We start from the raw sequence: 14,317 nt of genomic DNA, 5'->3' as shown, positions 1-14,317 counted from the left end.
ATGATGAAGTGATGTCAGTCGTTTCCATGTTGTGCCACATAGTTCGGTGTTTGTGTTTGGACCTCAGGTCTACCGCTGTGTATATGACTAGGTCTACATCTATACTTTATAATTTGTGTGTCTGCGTGTTTTGTTGTTGCGATAGAAGTTGCTGTCCTCAGCAGCTGCTCCACGCAGCTGGTTTGAATAAATCAATACAAAACCATTGAGCTGCATTGAGACCTTAAAGTGCTCGTGTCAGTTTCTTTCCCAGAGTGCTGCCTTTACAGAGCCTGGAAAGGATCAACACACAAATGCACACATGTGCAGACACAGACACACAAAAAGACCAATGCAATGTGTTTCAATGACTTTGGCTGCAAAAACACAGTAAAGTATTAGCTCTGTTGTGCCCTGGAGCTTAGATAAACACACAAAATACAGTGGCAGTTTATTGTCTAGCTGTCACTTAGACACGCGTACACACACGCACACACACACACAAACCTACTGTGATGGTCAAAAAACTACAAGACTAGTGTGTATTATGTCAAACACCCTAACGGTTCAAGGCCTGTACGGAGAAACCGGTTGATACAGTTATGAACCTGAACTGGAAGGAGAGAAGGAATGTGGGTTACGCCACACGCACAAACTCCAGGGCCTCTACGTCACATCTCTATCTTCTGGCCTTTAATTGACATGAATGTAACATAAAAATATAACTTTTTTTGTTCAATGCATTAGTTAATAAGTTGTCACTTGAGCAGCCGATCTCGTCCAACGTCAAAATAGATAAAATCTAAGTTTAATATTTCACTGATTTTAATAGATTTTTTGAAGTTGAGTGATACCTCAGACAATCAGAGGTATAGAGACATTGACTTACTCAGATATGTAATGAGGATTCGGTGATGTTGTTCAATGTTAAGTCTCTCTAAATATAGAAAAGATATAGCTCTCTTCTTTCCCAGTAGTCCATGTAACTCATTGGAATGTACGATCCAACACATTGTTAAGAAAGTGTTTGTGTGCGTCTCATAAACGGCCTTCGTCGCCCGCTCGGCGAGGCTCTCCGACCCTAAGTCAGGGCTCTTGTTGGCCTTCAGGCTGAAGATGTCCGCCAAGTCGACAGTGTCCCAGGGCTTGGAACAAGACACACAGTGATTCCTCACTCCCAAATTAATAGTTCATTGTTAGTTACACATTAATAACTCATTTCTGCAGACACATGCGCAGAACATAGAGCGTGGGGTCACTCGGTCCTGCCCGTTGGCGTCACAGTGGCCAATTTAACCTGTGGTGTATTTTACATTTGCACCTCATGACAGATTATCCCGTATCCATGAAACAATCATAAACCAAATCATTGAGATTGACTTTAGCTCTGCCAATAATGTCATCAATTCGGTTCTTTGTCTTTGTCATAAAATGTTGTTAAATGTTAAAAAAATCAAGAGGTCAACGATTGCGTTGAGTTACTTTTATTCTTTAGTAGCGTTGTGTTCTAGACTTCTGGCTCAAAGGTCCGTCATCAAAATAAAACAGAATAAATGGTCGGGCTTCAAATCAAAGGATGTTTATTCTTAACAAGATCATGAAGTCACAGATTGAATCACATAAAATAATATTCGGTTGAATAGAGGCCTGATGTGGTTACAGTTAGCTGTCCAGTGTCCCACTAGCTCACCTGAATTCCTGTGTTTATATTTCCATGTTTTTTTCCCGCCATTTTCTCCTTAAGTCATCAATACATTCAGCTCAGTGATTGGCTGATACCTCCGCAAACCGCACCCCTGAGGGTTTTCCTCCCGTACAACCGCCTTTATCTTATATGGAGTTTACCAGTCAGCTTCCTGTGCTCTCAAGCATTGTGCAACACATCTAATAACAAAGAAAAGCACGTCTGTGGCTATTAGGAATGCTTTTAAGTAGCTGGTTGGAAAACCTCTCCAGCATTTACTGAAATGTTTTTTTAATTATTTAAGTACGTGCATGTGTGCGTGTGCGGCAGTTGGATTCACAAATAACTGTTGCAAACATTCTGCAGTACACAGATTGACTTAAGAACACACGCACTCCACATCAGACTGACGCACACGCTGTCACATGTGCGCCGGATACTCATCAGTCACACTTACACAGGTGGACACATCCCTGCATACAGTATATTTCCCTTTTTCTTTTGAATAAGAAACTCTGCGGCGTTGACTCTCATGACATGTAGTCAGGTCATGATCTGACAAAGATGAATAAAGGCTTATTTGTTTAAGAAAGCAGACTCCCGGACCAGGCTCCTTTACGACCTGGTATCTCCGTCAGTCGTCGACATGCTAATGAGGTTAGCACCCTTTAGCTGTTTGAACAGCGAGGCCAGCTAGCCAGGTTACTCTGTGTTTGGACAGGCTGATAGCGCCTGGCTACGGGCCACTACTCTGATCCACTGTTTGTATATTCCCTTGTTGGCCCTGCGCTACTGTGAAGACGGCCAAAAGCTCCGGGCTGATGTGCAAACACAAACGGTGAAACACCCAGTATTACGTTACCCCCTTCTTTTTGTTGTGCGCGCATCAACAAAGAGTTTCTGATTTTCTAAGTGAAAAATCTTTTTACAAAAAGTCCAAAGCAACAGAGGCCTATTACTCAGAAACGATGTGTGTCGGTATGTCACTGTGAGATTTCAAGGCAGATTTAATCGGATCAACATCCATCTTCAAGCTCTAAAATAAAGAAACAGAAGCTATTTAAAGCATCTTTTAAGCAATAACCAGAAGGTTACGAACATGAACCTGAGAATTGAATTCAACAATGAATCATTGAAACTACTTATTGTCGACAGACTTATTATTTCAGGATCACATGTAACATGCTGCACGCCTCTCACTGGAGAATCTGTTGCTGTTTGACATGGACATCTCTCTTATTCCTTTGCATGGGTCCAGCCTTAAGGGCTGTTGGAAGAATTTTGTCCCGATCGAATGAGGATCTTTTTTCTTAAGCGACATCTGACGGTTTCTTTGTGCGGTTCATTTATTTCCCGGTCAGCACAAAATTCACGCGTCTCTTAACATGGCGACAGCTGAGCCGGTTACTGATGATGCTAGAAACCTGAAAACCAAATAGTTCAAACAACAACAACAACAACAGTGCTGAGAGAGGCGTTTAGCCCACAGAGTGGGCTCTGCAGTGCAGCGCGGCAGCAGTGAGGTAACCGGTTGGGCGCGCTCACCTGCACTAACATGCACTAAAAGCATGAAGCATGAGCGGCCTGCTCAACTATGTCGACAACTCCGAGGTGATCGGATTACATACACACACACACACACACACACACACACACACAGGAAGAGTGGCTTCACTGCCTGCTCAGGACAATATTACTTCACTATAGTTTCACATTAAAAAAACACGGCGTGGAGGACTTAACAAAATGATCAAAGCCGTGAGCGTGACGTTCTGAGCACGGGTCTTTTTTTTTTTTTTTTTTTCCAGGCCTAAAAACTTACCTGATCTCGGGAAGGAGGTTGGAGCTGGTTGATGCGCAGTGCAGCTGTTCTCAGGTGGGGCTGTCGGGCAGAGATCTGGGGGGGGTCAGCTTGTCCTCCTGTCCTCAGGCCCGGGCCCCGGACCTCATCCCGGAGGGAGCGGAGGCTGCAGAGCCCCTGCTGCCCCACCAACCTCCGGACAGGATCGCTGTAAGTCTGCAGAAACAAAACCTTTTGGGTAAAATATAGACATGGAGCAATCTGCTATTATTATGTGATGGTTTGTGGGTGTTTTACAACACTGTCTTTGTTTTGGCATTCACTTTTTTCTATTTGCACATTTTCCGCTATCAAATGAATTTAACATTCATGAGTAAACTGGTCTGATTTACATGTCATCAAAGTGCAGGCAGTCCTTTAGCCGCAGTGCCAGTCCTCATTTAGGTGTTGTGATATTCTCAAACTGCTCATGTGTGATATGTTTTAATTTGTCCACTTCTCCCACCGCTGTCCCTTTGTCCGTCTAGCCTCCCTTTGTGTCCCGCAGTGGCATCTTGTCTTCCGGGGCGGAGCTGGGTGAAGATGTTACTGTGCTGAACGGCTGCCAGGAAGAGCACAAGAGCAGCAGTGCCAAGGTACAACGCCGGGGTTCTTTAAATCCTTAAATTAGCTCAGAAAAGACCTTCAATTCACGTAAATTCAATCAATTTTGCTTTGCTTTCAATCAATTAAAAGTCTTAAATATGCAAAGATGTGGGAATTAGGATTTTGAGATGATCCTACACCCATCCTTTCTCTATGTTCTCCTAACTCTCCTTCTCCTCCATATCCTGAAGCTTGTCCCTCTCTTCTTCACCTTCTCATCCTGATCCAGTTCATGCCAGGTCACAGCCCCCGAGCGGCCAACGGCCTCCTGAGTCCTCTTCTGGAGGAGCCGGCGCGAGCCAGCCAGAGCTCCCTGTGCAACATGCTTCAGGAGAAAGAGAAGAAGACCAGCACCAGCACGGGAACTGGCACCAGTCTGGTCTTGGCTGGTGGCTCCGGGACGGCCGGCCCGGGAATGGATCACTCCGCTCTGATCCAGCTGCGCGCCAAGAACTCCCGAGAAAAGAGCGACGTCCACTTTGTGGATGTTATCAGGGAGGACAGGTGAGCAGAGAGGTCAAAGGTCGAGTTTATGAACTGATAATTTCCCTCATGGGTAACGGATTTTCCATGATGAGGGTTGTAGAGGAAGGGATTATATATTTTCACAGAATTATGTGAATGATTAAAAGTTCTCTACACAATGTTCACCATCTCAACTTGTGTTTCTATCCACACCCGCGACCAGTCAACCCTGAGGATAATGAATAGTGTAATATGATGCGTTCACCCTTGCATATTACATGTGTAAATCAACACTGACACAACTATGCAAACTCCACACAGAACGTCCTTAGGGTGCTCGTAAAAATAGAAAGCAAGAGTTATTGCTATACAATAACTTGATACCGCTACATTCAGAGTCCATAGGATAGTATGTATGCATGAATATGATTGCTTTGAGCTGGGAGTTAAACTTAACACAACTGGTCAAACAATGCCCTAAAAACATAAAACAACATATTTGTTGTTTATTTATTTTGAGAAATACATTATTTCCTATTGGAATAAATATTACCTCATATATTGCCCTGTTTCTCTGGTTCATAGTCTGATGAAAGACTACTTCTTCAAGCCACCCATCAACAAGATCAGCCTCAACTTCCTTGAGAGACCACTGGAGAAAGCGTATCGCAGCAGCTACAAAGAGGAGGTACAATCATCAGACTCATCATTGTCTCACTCAACTTTAACTTTAGTGTAATTATTGTACAAACAATAGCGTTAGTGGGGATTTATAGAGTGTGATGTAAAAGAACCGTTTTTCCACATTAGTGCAACACATTGTCACGCTCACAGGTCCTGCTCCACTCGGCCTACCTGGACCTCACAGGACCTCACAGCCTCGAAGCCCCCTTCTGTTCCACCACTGTTACTACAGAGCTCCGAAACACTCGCGTTCAACCTCTTCAGTTCGCTTCATTTCGCCGTTCTACTGCAATGCTCATTTACAGCTCATATGTACTTGTCCGTGGCTGAGCTGTGAAATGCAATGTCAATGTATGTATACATATATGTATATACATATATTATGTACACATAAGTACAACCAAAATCTACTGCATACTGAAAACTATTTGAATTTTGAGTTGATTTTACTACACACTGAAAAAACACGTAGTCAGCCACCAATCACCATGTTTTTTTTAATTTTCATATCCTTATAGCCATATATTTATTTTCATTGTTTGACAATTTTTTACTCTTTCAAAAGTAAGCGAGGGAGTCGACAGACCAGATGAGCTCGCGTATACTCCCACGTACACAAAAATTCCTCCACTTTTTTAGATTCCTCCAAAAACTTGGCCACTTGTGTCTCCCTCTTCCCACTCCAGGTGAAGAACCTGGTGCAAGTGCAGACATTTGCGAGCACCACCTTCAGCTCCTTCCTGGACGTCCTTCTCAGCTGTTTTGTCTTCCTGTCTCTGACGCTGGCCTGTTTCCTTCCGCCTCTGGTGAGCCCGGCCTCTGTGGGCCCTCCGGCTCCCGCCGCCTTGGCCCTGGCTCCCCTGGCCGGCCTGTTGGAGCTGGCCTCCTTGGTGCTCTCCATACGGTGAGGACGCGGAGTCTGTGCGTTCACTTTTGTGTGTGTGCAATTTACTTTACCCGGCAAGATGGAAAAGGGACTGTCGTGTTGTCAGCGTCGTGTCTGTGTTTGTTTCTAGATTGGGAATAAAAACACTCAATCATCTGGTGATCTTCCATGTTATGTGGCCCCATAGGGAAACTTTAGATAAATATAACTGTTCCCTACGTAGTTATCAGTTGTAGTCATTTAAGATGATCAGATGAGCGATCAAACACAAAGTTTGTGCAGCACGTTGTTAGGTGCCACATTTCCGAATAATATTTCAAATTAAATGTTGACATTTTCAAACAAAGCAAGGAGACAAAGACACAGGTTCTTACTGTATAATTTAGAAGGATCTGATAACACCGCTGAAAGGTCACCCTCTGTCTGGTTGTCCTCCTCCACTGCAGCATGGCCTTCTACCTGGAGAAAGTGATGAACTGTACCCGCTCCCTGCTCCTGGTGGTCTCTGGATGGGTCCCCCGGCACGTGATTGGGGCCGTGTTGGTCTCCCTTCCTGCCATCTCTGTCTTGTCCCACCTCACCAGCAGCATCCACCTGCCCCTCCAGGTACACTGGGAAAGACACATTTTGTTAAATGGTAGATGGACATTTTGATTTTGGGTTGAAACATCCAACGTATGCTGTTGCACTACATCCTTCTCTGTTCCTTACTAATATTTAACTAAATTGCTGCTGCAGCTGTTGATGCAGCTATCACTATGGCCACTGGTAGCCGTTCTGCAGCTGATCTAACTACTGGAAGGGTTCGTCCTCCCTCCCTCACTCACTCACTCACTCACTGAGAGGAGTTGGCAGTTTGAGATCTTGCCCACGCTGGTTTGAAGCCAGAGATCTTCGGGGGCCAGCAGGGCCGTTAGCTGGCATTAGCCCTTTTAGGGACTCTAGAAGGAAAAGAGCTCGGAGGTTCAGGAGGCTTCGTCTGTGGACTTTGACGCACAGAATGTTGACATTTCTTCTTCTCTGAGTCCTTTATGTGAGAAGACTGAGAGCAGCCAAACTTCAGCATTTCTTCTTTTGCTGTTTTGATTCGGGGCCATCTGCATCGGCGTGATCCTCTCTTTCCAGTGTTGAGCCAACGGCTGCCTGCAAAATGTGTGCTGTTTTCATATCTTGTTTTTAAGGGATTTTCAACACTCCATCTCTCTATCGCCGTCCCTTCCACCCCGCTATGTCTCAAGTCTCTCTTTGATGAGACAACATATTATATCTATCTATTCCTGATATCTCCTCTCTGTATATAATAGTCTAATGTAACTCACTGAGAAGTGAAATCCAACACATTGTTAATAGAATCAGTGTGTGCTTGTGCGTCCACTCTTCACAACAATTAACTAATAGTAGGACCCATCAAAACAGTGACCAATGGGTGTGTCGCAACCCTGACGAATATGCAAAACTATGGAGAATCCTTCCTTATTTGAATCACCTCATCCATGTCTTTGTGCTTTGCCATTTGTTTCTGTTTGGCTTTTTAAGGTATAGTGACGAGCCCTGTCTCTGCAGGTGACCATGTTCCTGTGCTGCGCCACCATCCTGGCCATCATCCAGTATTGTAACTTCTGTCAGCTAAGCTTTTGGATGCGCTCAGTCCTGGCCACTTCTACAGGGGTCGCCCTGCTGCTGTTGCTGTACATCCCCATGCACAGGTACCGGTGAGCGTGTGTTATTTGCACACCTGCAAAAATACCAAATGCAGCTCTGCAGTAAACACACACATACGCAAGTCACCAGATACTGCACACAAGCGGACATACAGGTTTATACTATATGCACTAGTTGTGGCCTCTCACATTCCATTCAATTAAAAGACTTCATACCGAATCTCACACACGTGAAATATGATCGCATCGATCATCATGCAGTGGTAGAAAATGAATGTTGAATGTTTTAAATGAATAAATAGATGTATGATCCTGTCCTTGATAAACAGGTTGCGTTTATTCATTAATTCATTATTCTCAAACATTGTCATTTGTTTTGTTAGTCCATGACTCAAAGACAAGAATCTCCTTGTTTAATATAATCTGGATTATGTTCGTTCATGTGTGCGTTTGTACGTGAGCGTTTTTTTTCTCCTTTGACTGACACCACTCTGGTCGTCTTTCAGCTCTGGTAATCACAGCTTGCCAGTTCAAAGGTGAGTGTCTCTTTTTCTTACATTCAGTGTGTGTACCCAATTAACAAACAATTATCTTAAGGCACTATTTTGGTTACAGTCTACATTGTTCAGATTACAAAAACTGACCCGAGAAACTACATTTCGTAGTGCTTCATCTGTCCGCTACAATGTACCGCAACCCGCTTTGTAAATAAGGGAGATTTTATCCCACATGTAGTTGGACTCGAGACTTTGGATTCTCCATCTCCCACAATGCTTTTTGACAGCGACCCCATAGAAGCTGCAGGATAACCAAGCTGTTTTCGGTCAAAGATGAACATGTACCTTCATTTCTAGACTCCCCCTATGATGAATTTTATCCCTTTGGTAACATTGCTTGATTAAAAGTACACACTAGCTTGATGACCTTGGGTGACTGGCGTGGATCACGTATGCTGGTGGCATGTCGTCTTCGTGTAGCACACAGCACCTCTCAGCAAACTGCTACAGGAGATGCAAGACAACATCAGAAGCTGTTTTCAACCCTGTTTCTGCTGTTTCTGGTTTCTGTTTGCTTTTCTTACGTCGGTCTTGAAACACTTTTACTTTTCTTCTGTTTTCTCCGGTTGTTCGCTCAGACTGAACAGCTCCACGTCCACTGATGGTGACTCAGCATTGCTCACCCCTGAACCTTCCCCGCAACCTCTTGACCTTCTGGTCCCGGAGGCTGTCCTGGCCTTCTTCCTGCTTCTTCTCCTGGTCTGGTTCCTCAACCGTGAGTTTGAGGTCAGCTACCATCTCCATTACCACGGCAACGTGGAGGCTGACAAACACCGCTTCAAGATCCAGACCATGCGAGACCAGGCGGAGTGGTTACTAGGCAACATCATCCCCATCCATGTCGCTGACCAGCTCAAGGTTTCTGAAGATTTTAAAAATATATCAGAGTTCATCAGAACAGTGCCTGATACATCTATTAGTTCTGTAATGCATAGCACACCTGTATCCAACGATACATTCTTCTTAAATGAAAAAGATGGATATAAATGATAACCATAAATATGAGGATATCTTAGAGTTCAATCTGTTTGACCACGTTCATTGTTTGCTCAGGTGACCCAGAGCTACTCCAAGAATCACGACAGTGTGGGCGTGATCTTCGCCAGTATCGTAAACTTCAGCGAGTTCTACGAGGAGAGCTACGAGGGTGGAAAAGAGTGCTACCGAGTTCTTAATGAGTTAATTGGAGACTTCGACGAGCTCCTTCGCCGACCCGAGTTCAAAAGCGTGGAAAAGATCAAGACAATCGGGGCCACCTACATGGCCGCGTCCGGCCTGAACGTCCGCCAGCTGGCTGAGGACGAAGACGACTCTCCGCACGCTCACCTGAGGGCGCTTTTTAACTTTGCCCTGGAGATGATGGGCGTCCTGGACGACTTCAACAAGAACATGCTGGGATTTGGCTTCAAGCTGCGGATAGGGTTTAACCACGGGCCGCTGACAGCGGGCGTGATCGGCACCACCAAGCTGCTCTACGACATCTGGGGTGACACGGTCAACATCGCCAGCCGCATGGACTCCACCGGGGTGGAGTGCCGGGTGCAGGTGAGCGAGGAGAGCCACGCCGTGCTCAGGGCCATGGGCCTGGAGTTTGACTATAGAGGTACAGTTAATGTTAAGGGCAAAGGTCAAATGAGGACCTTTCTGTTCCCCAAGAGTGGGGAAAGTATACATCAGGATCGAGCGGAGAAGGGCGAGAGCCCCGGGATCTCCTCCGTGGCGCCGACCGTGAATACTCCTCCTCCCTCTCCTCCCACTCCTTCCTCCTCCTATGTCTCCACTCTCACTCCTCAACCGCAGAGTGCTGCAAGGCCTTCAAGAGCCGGGCCGGAGCCTGTGCAGGCAAAGTCCACAGAGGCGAGGGAAGAGGGGTATAGGGACCCTCCGCACCTCCCTGGGCAGCCGCCTGCCACCGACCTTCCCCACTCTGAACTGGGCCTCCAGCCTTGTGCTGCACTAGAGCCCTTCCGGGTGCAGTCCGCTCCTCTCGCACAAGAGGAGGAGGAGGAGGAAGAGGCGGAGGCCAGCGAGCTATCGAAACTCAACGAGGAGTTTTACGCTCGTCTCTGATCCCTCGTCTCCTCTTCCTGTGACTTCTGTCCCCTTGCCGCCCCGCCTGCTGCCCGACTGACCGACCGACCGCAGCGTGTCCTTTTCTTTAGGCATCGTTGGAGCGTCTTTAGAGGCAGTATGTCACTCTGACACAAGCAGGAGCTATGAACAAAAGGCTATGGATGTGTTACATGGTGATGTTGAGGTGGCAGGGGGGGGTGGGACCTGTGTTGATCGCAGCAGTTTAGGTTAGAAGACAAAGAAAAGGGCTCAGAAAGAAGGAAGACCGTCGGTGATGTTTTAGGTGTTTTTTATTTTTCATTTTTGTTATTAAGTGCCTTCATGACGAGAACATTGAATGAACAAATATAAATTACTGATCAAAGTTTAACAATGTTGGACACCAGGACATGCTGTGGACTCCTGCCCCATGCTTTTATTTTGTAATGCAAGTATTTCTTAAAAGAATAATTATTGTTGTGCCATATTATTAGTTTTAACGTGATCAAAGTCTAAAGGGAAGAATATTTTAGGTTTTTTTATAAGCGTAAGTGGAGCATGATGGGCTGAGCAGGGAATTATGGGATGGATGAGGGAATCACATTGAGCAGTGTTAATGTATGTATTCTGCTTTGACTTGAGGGCTTTGCACAGTATTCATTTGTGATGGAGTCTCAGTAAAAGGAGACACGCTACACAGCAGACTGCATATATTTTAGTTTGTGTAGCAGCTAAATGCACATTTTAAGCACAGGTCTTGCACAGTGTTGTCCCGACCACTTGTATTTGGAAGTTATCAACGTGAAAGGCTGTTAAAACGGCTGCTCATGTCTTCAAAGGGAACGTTGAAGTGGCTTTGAGAACATTCAAACACAGTTCTTGTCAGTCGAAACGAGTACAACTAAAAGCACAACTTTAAAACCGATAAGGGAATACAGATTTGGAAGAAAGGTTTTTTTTTTTTATTAAATTGAGATCATCACAAAAGCAGGAAGGCACTTTAAATATTCTTAAAAGGATACTCCCCCGAGATGTGTCTTTTGAGTATGAAACACAATCCCAACAGTGGGCATTGTTGTAATTTTTATTAATTTGTCTTTTTCATCATAACAGACAGTAAAGTAATGACTTTGAAGAAAACAAGAGAAAGTGCATATTTACTGCAGCCGGATCATGAATGTGGGAGTGACTCAAAATGAGAATGCGCAGCCCATTTTTGTTGCAGTGAACGAAGATGGCACCCAGTGCAACAATGTGGCTAATAGAAAATGTTTTATTACTTTTTGCTCAACAACGGAGCTCTGAGGCACAGAGCAATTAGATCAAACTGACTACACAGGCGATAATTTGATCGAGACTCTGGGTGAGTTGTGTCACGTGTAGTGGGCCTGTGATGGACCATCGCTGTGTAGTTGTTGATAGAGAGGAAAGGCTTAATTGTTGTGGGTTAAAAGTGTCAAAATTCAGATCAATCACAGTTTCTTCAGTGGTATTTAAAACCTCGCGCTCCAATTTAGTTCCAATCGTTGCCTTTATCACCAAAAGACAGCCATGGGTTCACTGCGTAGATGTATTCAATAGTTGCGTATTGTCTGCCTTTAGCTGTGTGATTTGCTGTGGAAGGGGTGAGACTTTATACGTAGGGGGCCCTCTACTGTATCAATGTACTTCAATCGTGCCACTTTAATTGAGTGATCTATAGGTGCAGTGCAACCTGAACTAGCTGATTTGTTTTGTGGTGCCTAAAAAGTATGACTGTATTTTTTGAGTATCCTTGTTTTCAGAACGTTTTTTTATCATGCTGTTTTCATAATGAGGATAGATTATAATTATATATTTTAGGAAATGATGCTGGTTGTTTAGGATATTGCTGCAATTTTATTTCTTGGGACAAATTCTTTTTTTTTTCTTTCACTTTTCTTTCAGTTCTTTCAGTCTGCCAATATCCCGCTGGAGTGAGGTGGTGGCAGCACTAATATTAATAGCTGGCACGTCTGTTGTTCTTTCTCCTTTACTCACTTCATGCTTCTGTCTTTACTCCTTAGATCACTTGTTTCCCCCCCTGTACTTGTGTGTGTGTATGTGTGTGTGTGTGTGTGTGTGTGTGTGTGTGTGTGTGTGTGTGTGTGTGTGTGTGTGTGAGAAAGATATTTCATCTCTACTTCGAGTCAATAACAGAGAAAAGATGACAGAAAAAACAATCAACTACACTGCTACTCTTAAACTCTTATCTTGCTAATGATACTTTATCCTTAGAAGAATGTAACGCACTTAGTTGCATTCGTTGAAATCGAGAAAAAAGTCTTCAAAGTTGGTAATCTGATCTTGCAAACCCACGTGACAGGTCAACCATATTAAATGATGTAGCTGTCTCCATCCGTAGCATAAAAAGCAGTTTTCCGTTACCATGGTGCCCTCCAAACATACACAACCAGTGCCTTTTGAATTTGGAATGTGTTAGAACTGTGATTTATTTTCTATCAAATAATCTTTGGATCATAATCAAATCCAAAGATGTTTCTCCGGAAGTTGTCACTCTAAATCAAGATCCAAAAGTATCTACAGGAGATTTGTTTGCACAAATCCTTTGTCGTCACTATTTAAAATATTTCCCAGATCACCCTTCGACCCCCACATTAGTGAATTAATCTGTGGTGATTTTCAGGACCCGTCACTAGATTCGAGATGTGGGGCTCCACCTGTTGATGGGGCACCACTTCTCCAGTAGCGACCGTCTGTCGACACGTAAGAATAAAATATTTAAGTGAACACGGCTGGCTCTGTTATCTCTGTGTGTGTGTGTGTGTGTGTGTGTGTGTGTACTGGGGGGGAGGGAGGGTTTAACACACTACAGCTTCATTCTGACTCTGCACCGTGCTGCATCATTCTTTTGTTTTTTCATTTCAATATAATTATTTCTACACTTATGTTGAACAATAAGTATGTGCTGCAGGAGGTATTCACTAAGCTTTGCTCATTTAAGGTTACTTTGATTGTATCCTTCGCTCTCAGTGTATTGGTGATGTGTGTATGCCAAAAATTGTTTTGGTTATGTCCGAGGGAAAGAAAGTGGGTTCAGAGCTCCAGTTCACAGGTAACACAGCTCCAGAAAACAGGCTCTTTTCGTTGAGGGAAAGTTGTCATTCAATCATCTTCTTCAAAATAAAAATGTAAATTTGCTTTGTGAAAGAAAAATAGGGGGACGTTTTATTGGCCCTTCTGAATTAATCACAGTAAAACCGCATCGCCTAATCATTTAAGTTGTGACAGCGCCACATATTTTCATTATAAAGTCAACCTGTATGTGTATTGAATTACACTGGGATAGAAATTAGACAATTGGTTGATTTAAAATCTTTGTGTATTTGTGTTATGTTCATGAATGAGATGTATCATGTATGTTTTTGTGCACATTACCCATGTATCATTTATCAACACACGACCGTAATCTGTACACATTTGCACAAAGCACTCAGTGTTTGTACATTATTTTATGTCACGTATGATTTTTTTTTTTTATACATGTGCATGTGTCAGATTTTGCCGGAAAACAATGAAAAAGCAACACGTATCATCAGCTTGGTTCAATGTGTGTCTGTTTAAAGTGTGAGGGATATTATTTCAAAACGTTTTCGTGGAGAAATAAATCTCCAAGCAGAAAAAACTTGAGTGCGCTGAGAAATATGAAGTGGACATAAATTCATGTTAATAGCCTGATTATCGGACCGAATTGCAATTTGCTGATTAAGTCAGACGTGGGCATGTTTTGGAAAGATAGTCCCAAATCTGTCAATAAGGTGGGAGTCTTTAATCAGCGAGCTGATGACAAAAATGATCTTATAATGTGATTAGTACATTTGACTAAATATTGACTGCCGGAACCTACATGAGATAATGACAATG

The 14,317-nt window shown here is 43.8% G+C and overlaps 1 protein-coding gene across 1 annotated transcript in view; it reads left to right on the top strand.

Moving 5' to 3' along the window:
- adcy9a (adenylate cyclase 9a) overlaps positions 1 to 13,991 on the top strand; it is a 29,480-nt gene extending 15,489 nt beyond the window's left edge. Inside the window, exons 2-11 of the mRNA XM_040186575.2 lie at positions 3,472 to 3,674; positions 3,992 to 4,099; positions 4,339 to 4,613; positions 5,160 to 5,262; positions 5,945 to 6,162; positions 6,591 to 6,750; positions 7,708 to 7,850; positions 8,312 to 8,341; positions 8,941 to 9,220; positions 9,416 to 13,991. Of these exons, the coding sequence (XP_040042509.2) occupies positions 3,472 to 3,674; positions 3,992 to 4,099; positions 4,339 to 4,613; positions 5,160 to 5,262; positions 5,945 to 6,162; positions 6,591 to 6,750; positions 7,708 to 7,850; positions 8,312 to 8,341; positions 8,941 to 9,220; positions 9,416 to 10,432 (2,537 nt within the window). The 3' untranslated portion in view covers positions 10,433 to 13,991. The remainder of the gene's footprint in view (positions 1 to 3,471; positions 3,675 to 3,991; positions 4,100 to 4,338; positions 4,614 to 5,159; positions 5,263 to 5,944; positions 6,163 to 6,590; positions 6,751 to 7,707; positions 7,851 to 8,311; positions 8,342 to 8,940; positions 9,221 to 9,415) is intronic.
- Positions 13,992 to 14,317: the final 326 nt, after the last annotated feature.

Source organism: Gasterosteus aculeatus, chromosome 9, assembly GCF_964276395.1.
Source record: "Gasterosteus aculeatus chromosome 9, fGasAcu3.hap1.1, whole genome shotgun sequence".
NCBI lineage: Eukaryota > Metazoa > Chordata > Actinopteri > Perciformes > Gasterosteidae > Gasterosteus > Gasterosteus aculeatus.
Note: the sequence above shows the minus strand (reverse complement) of the source record. Positions and strands in the feature narration are given on the sequence as shown.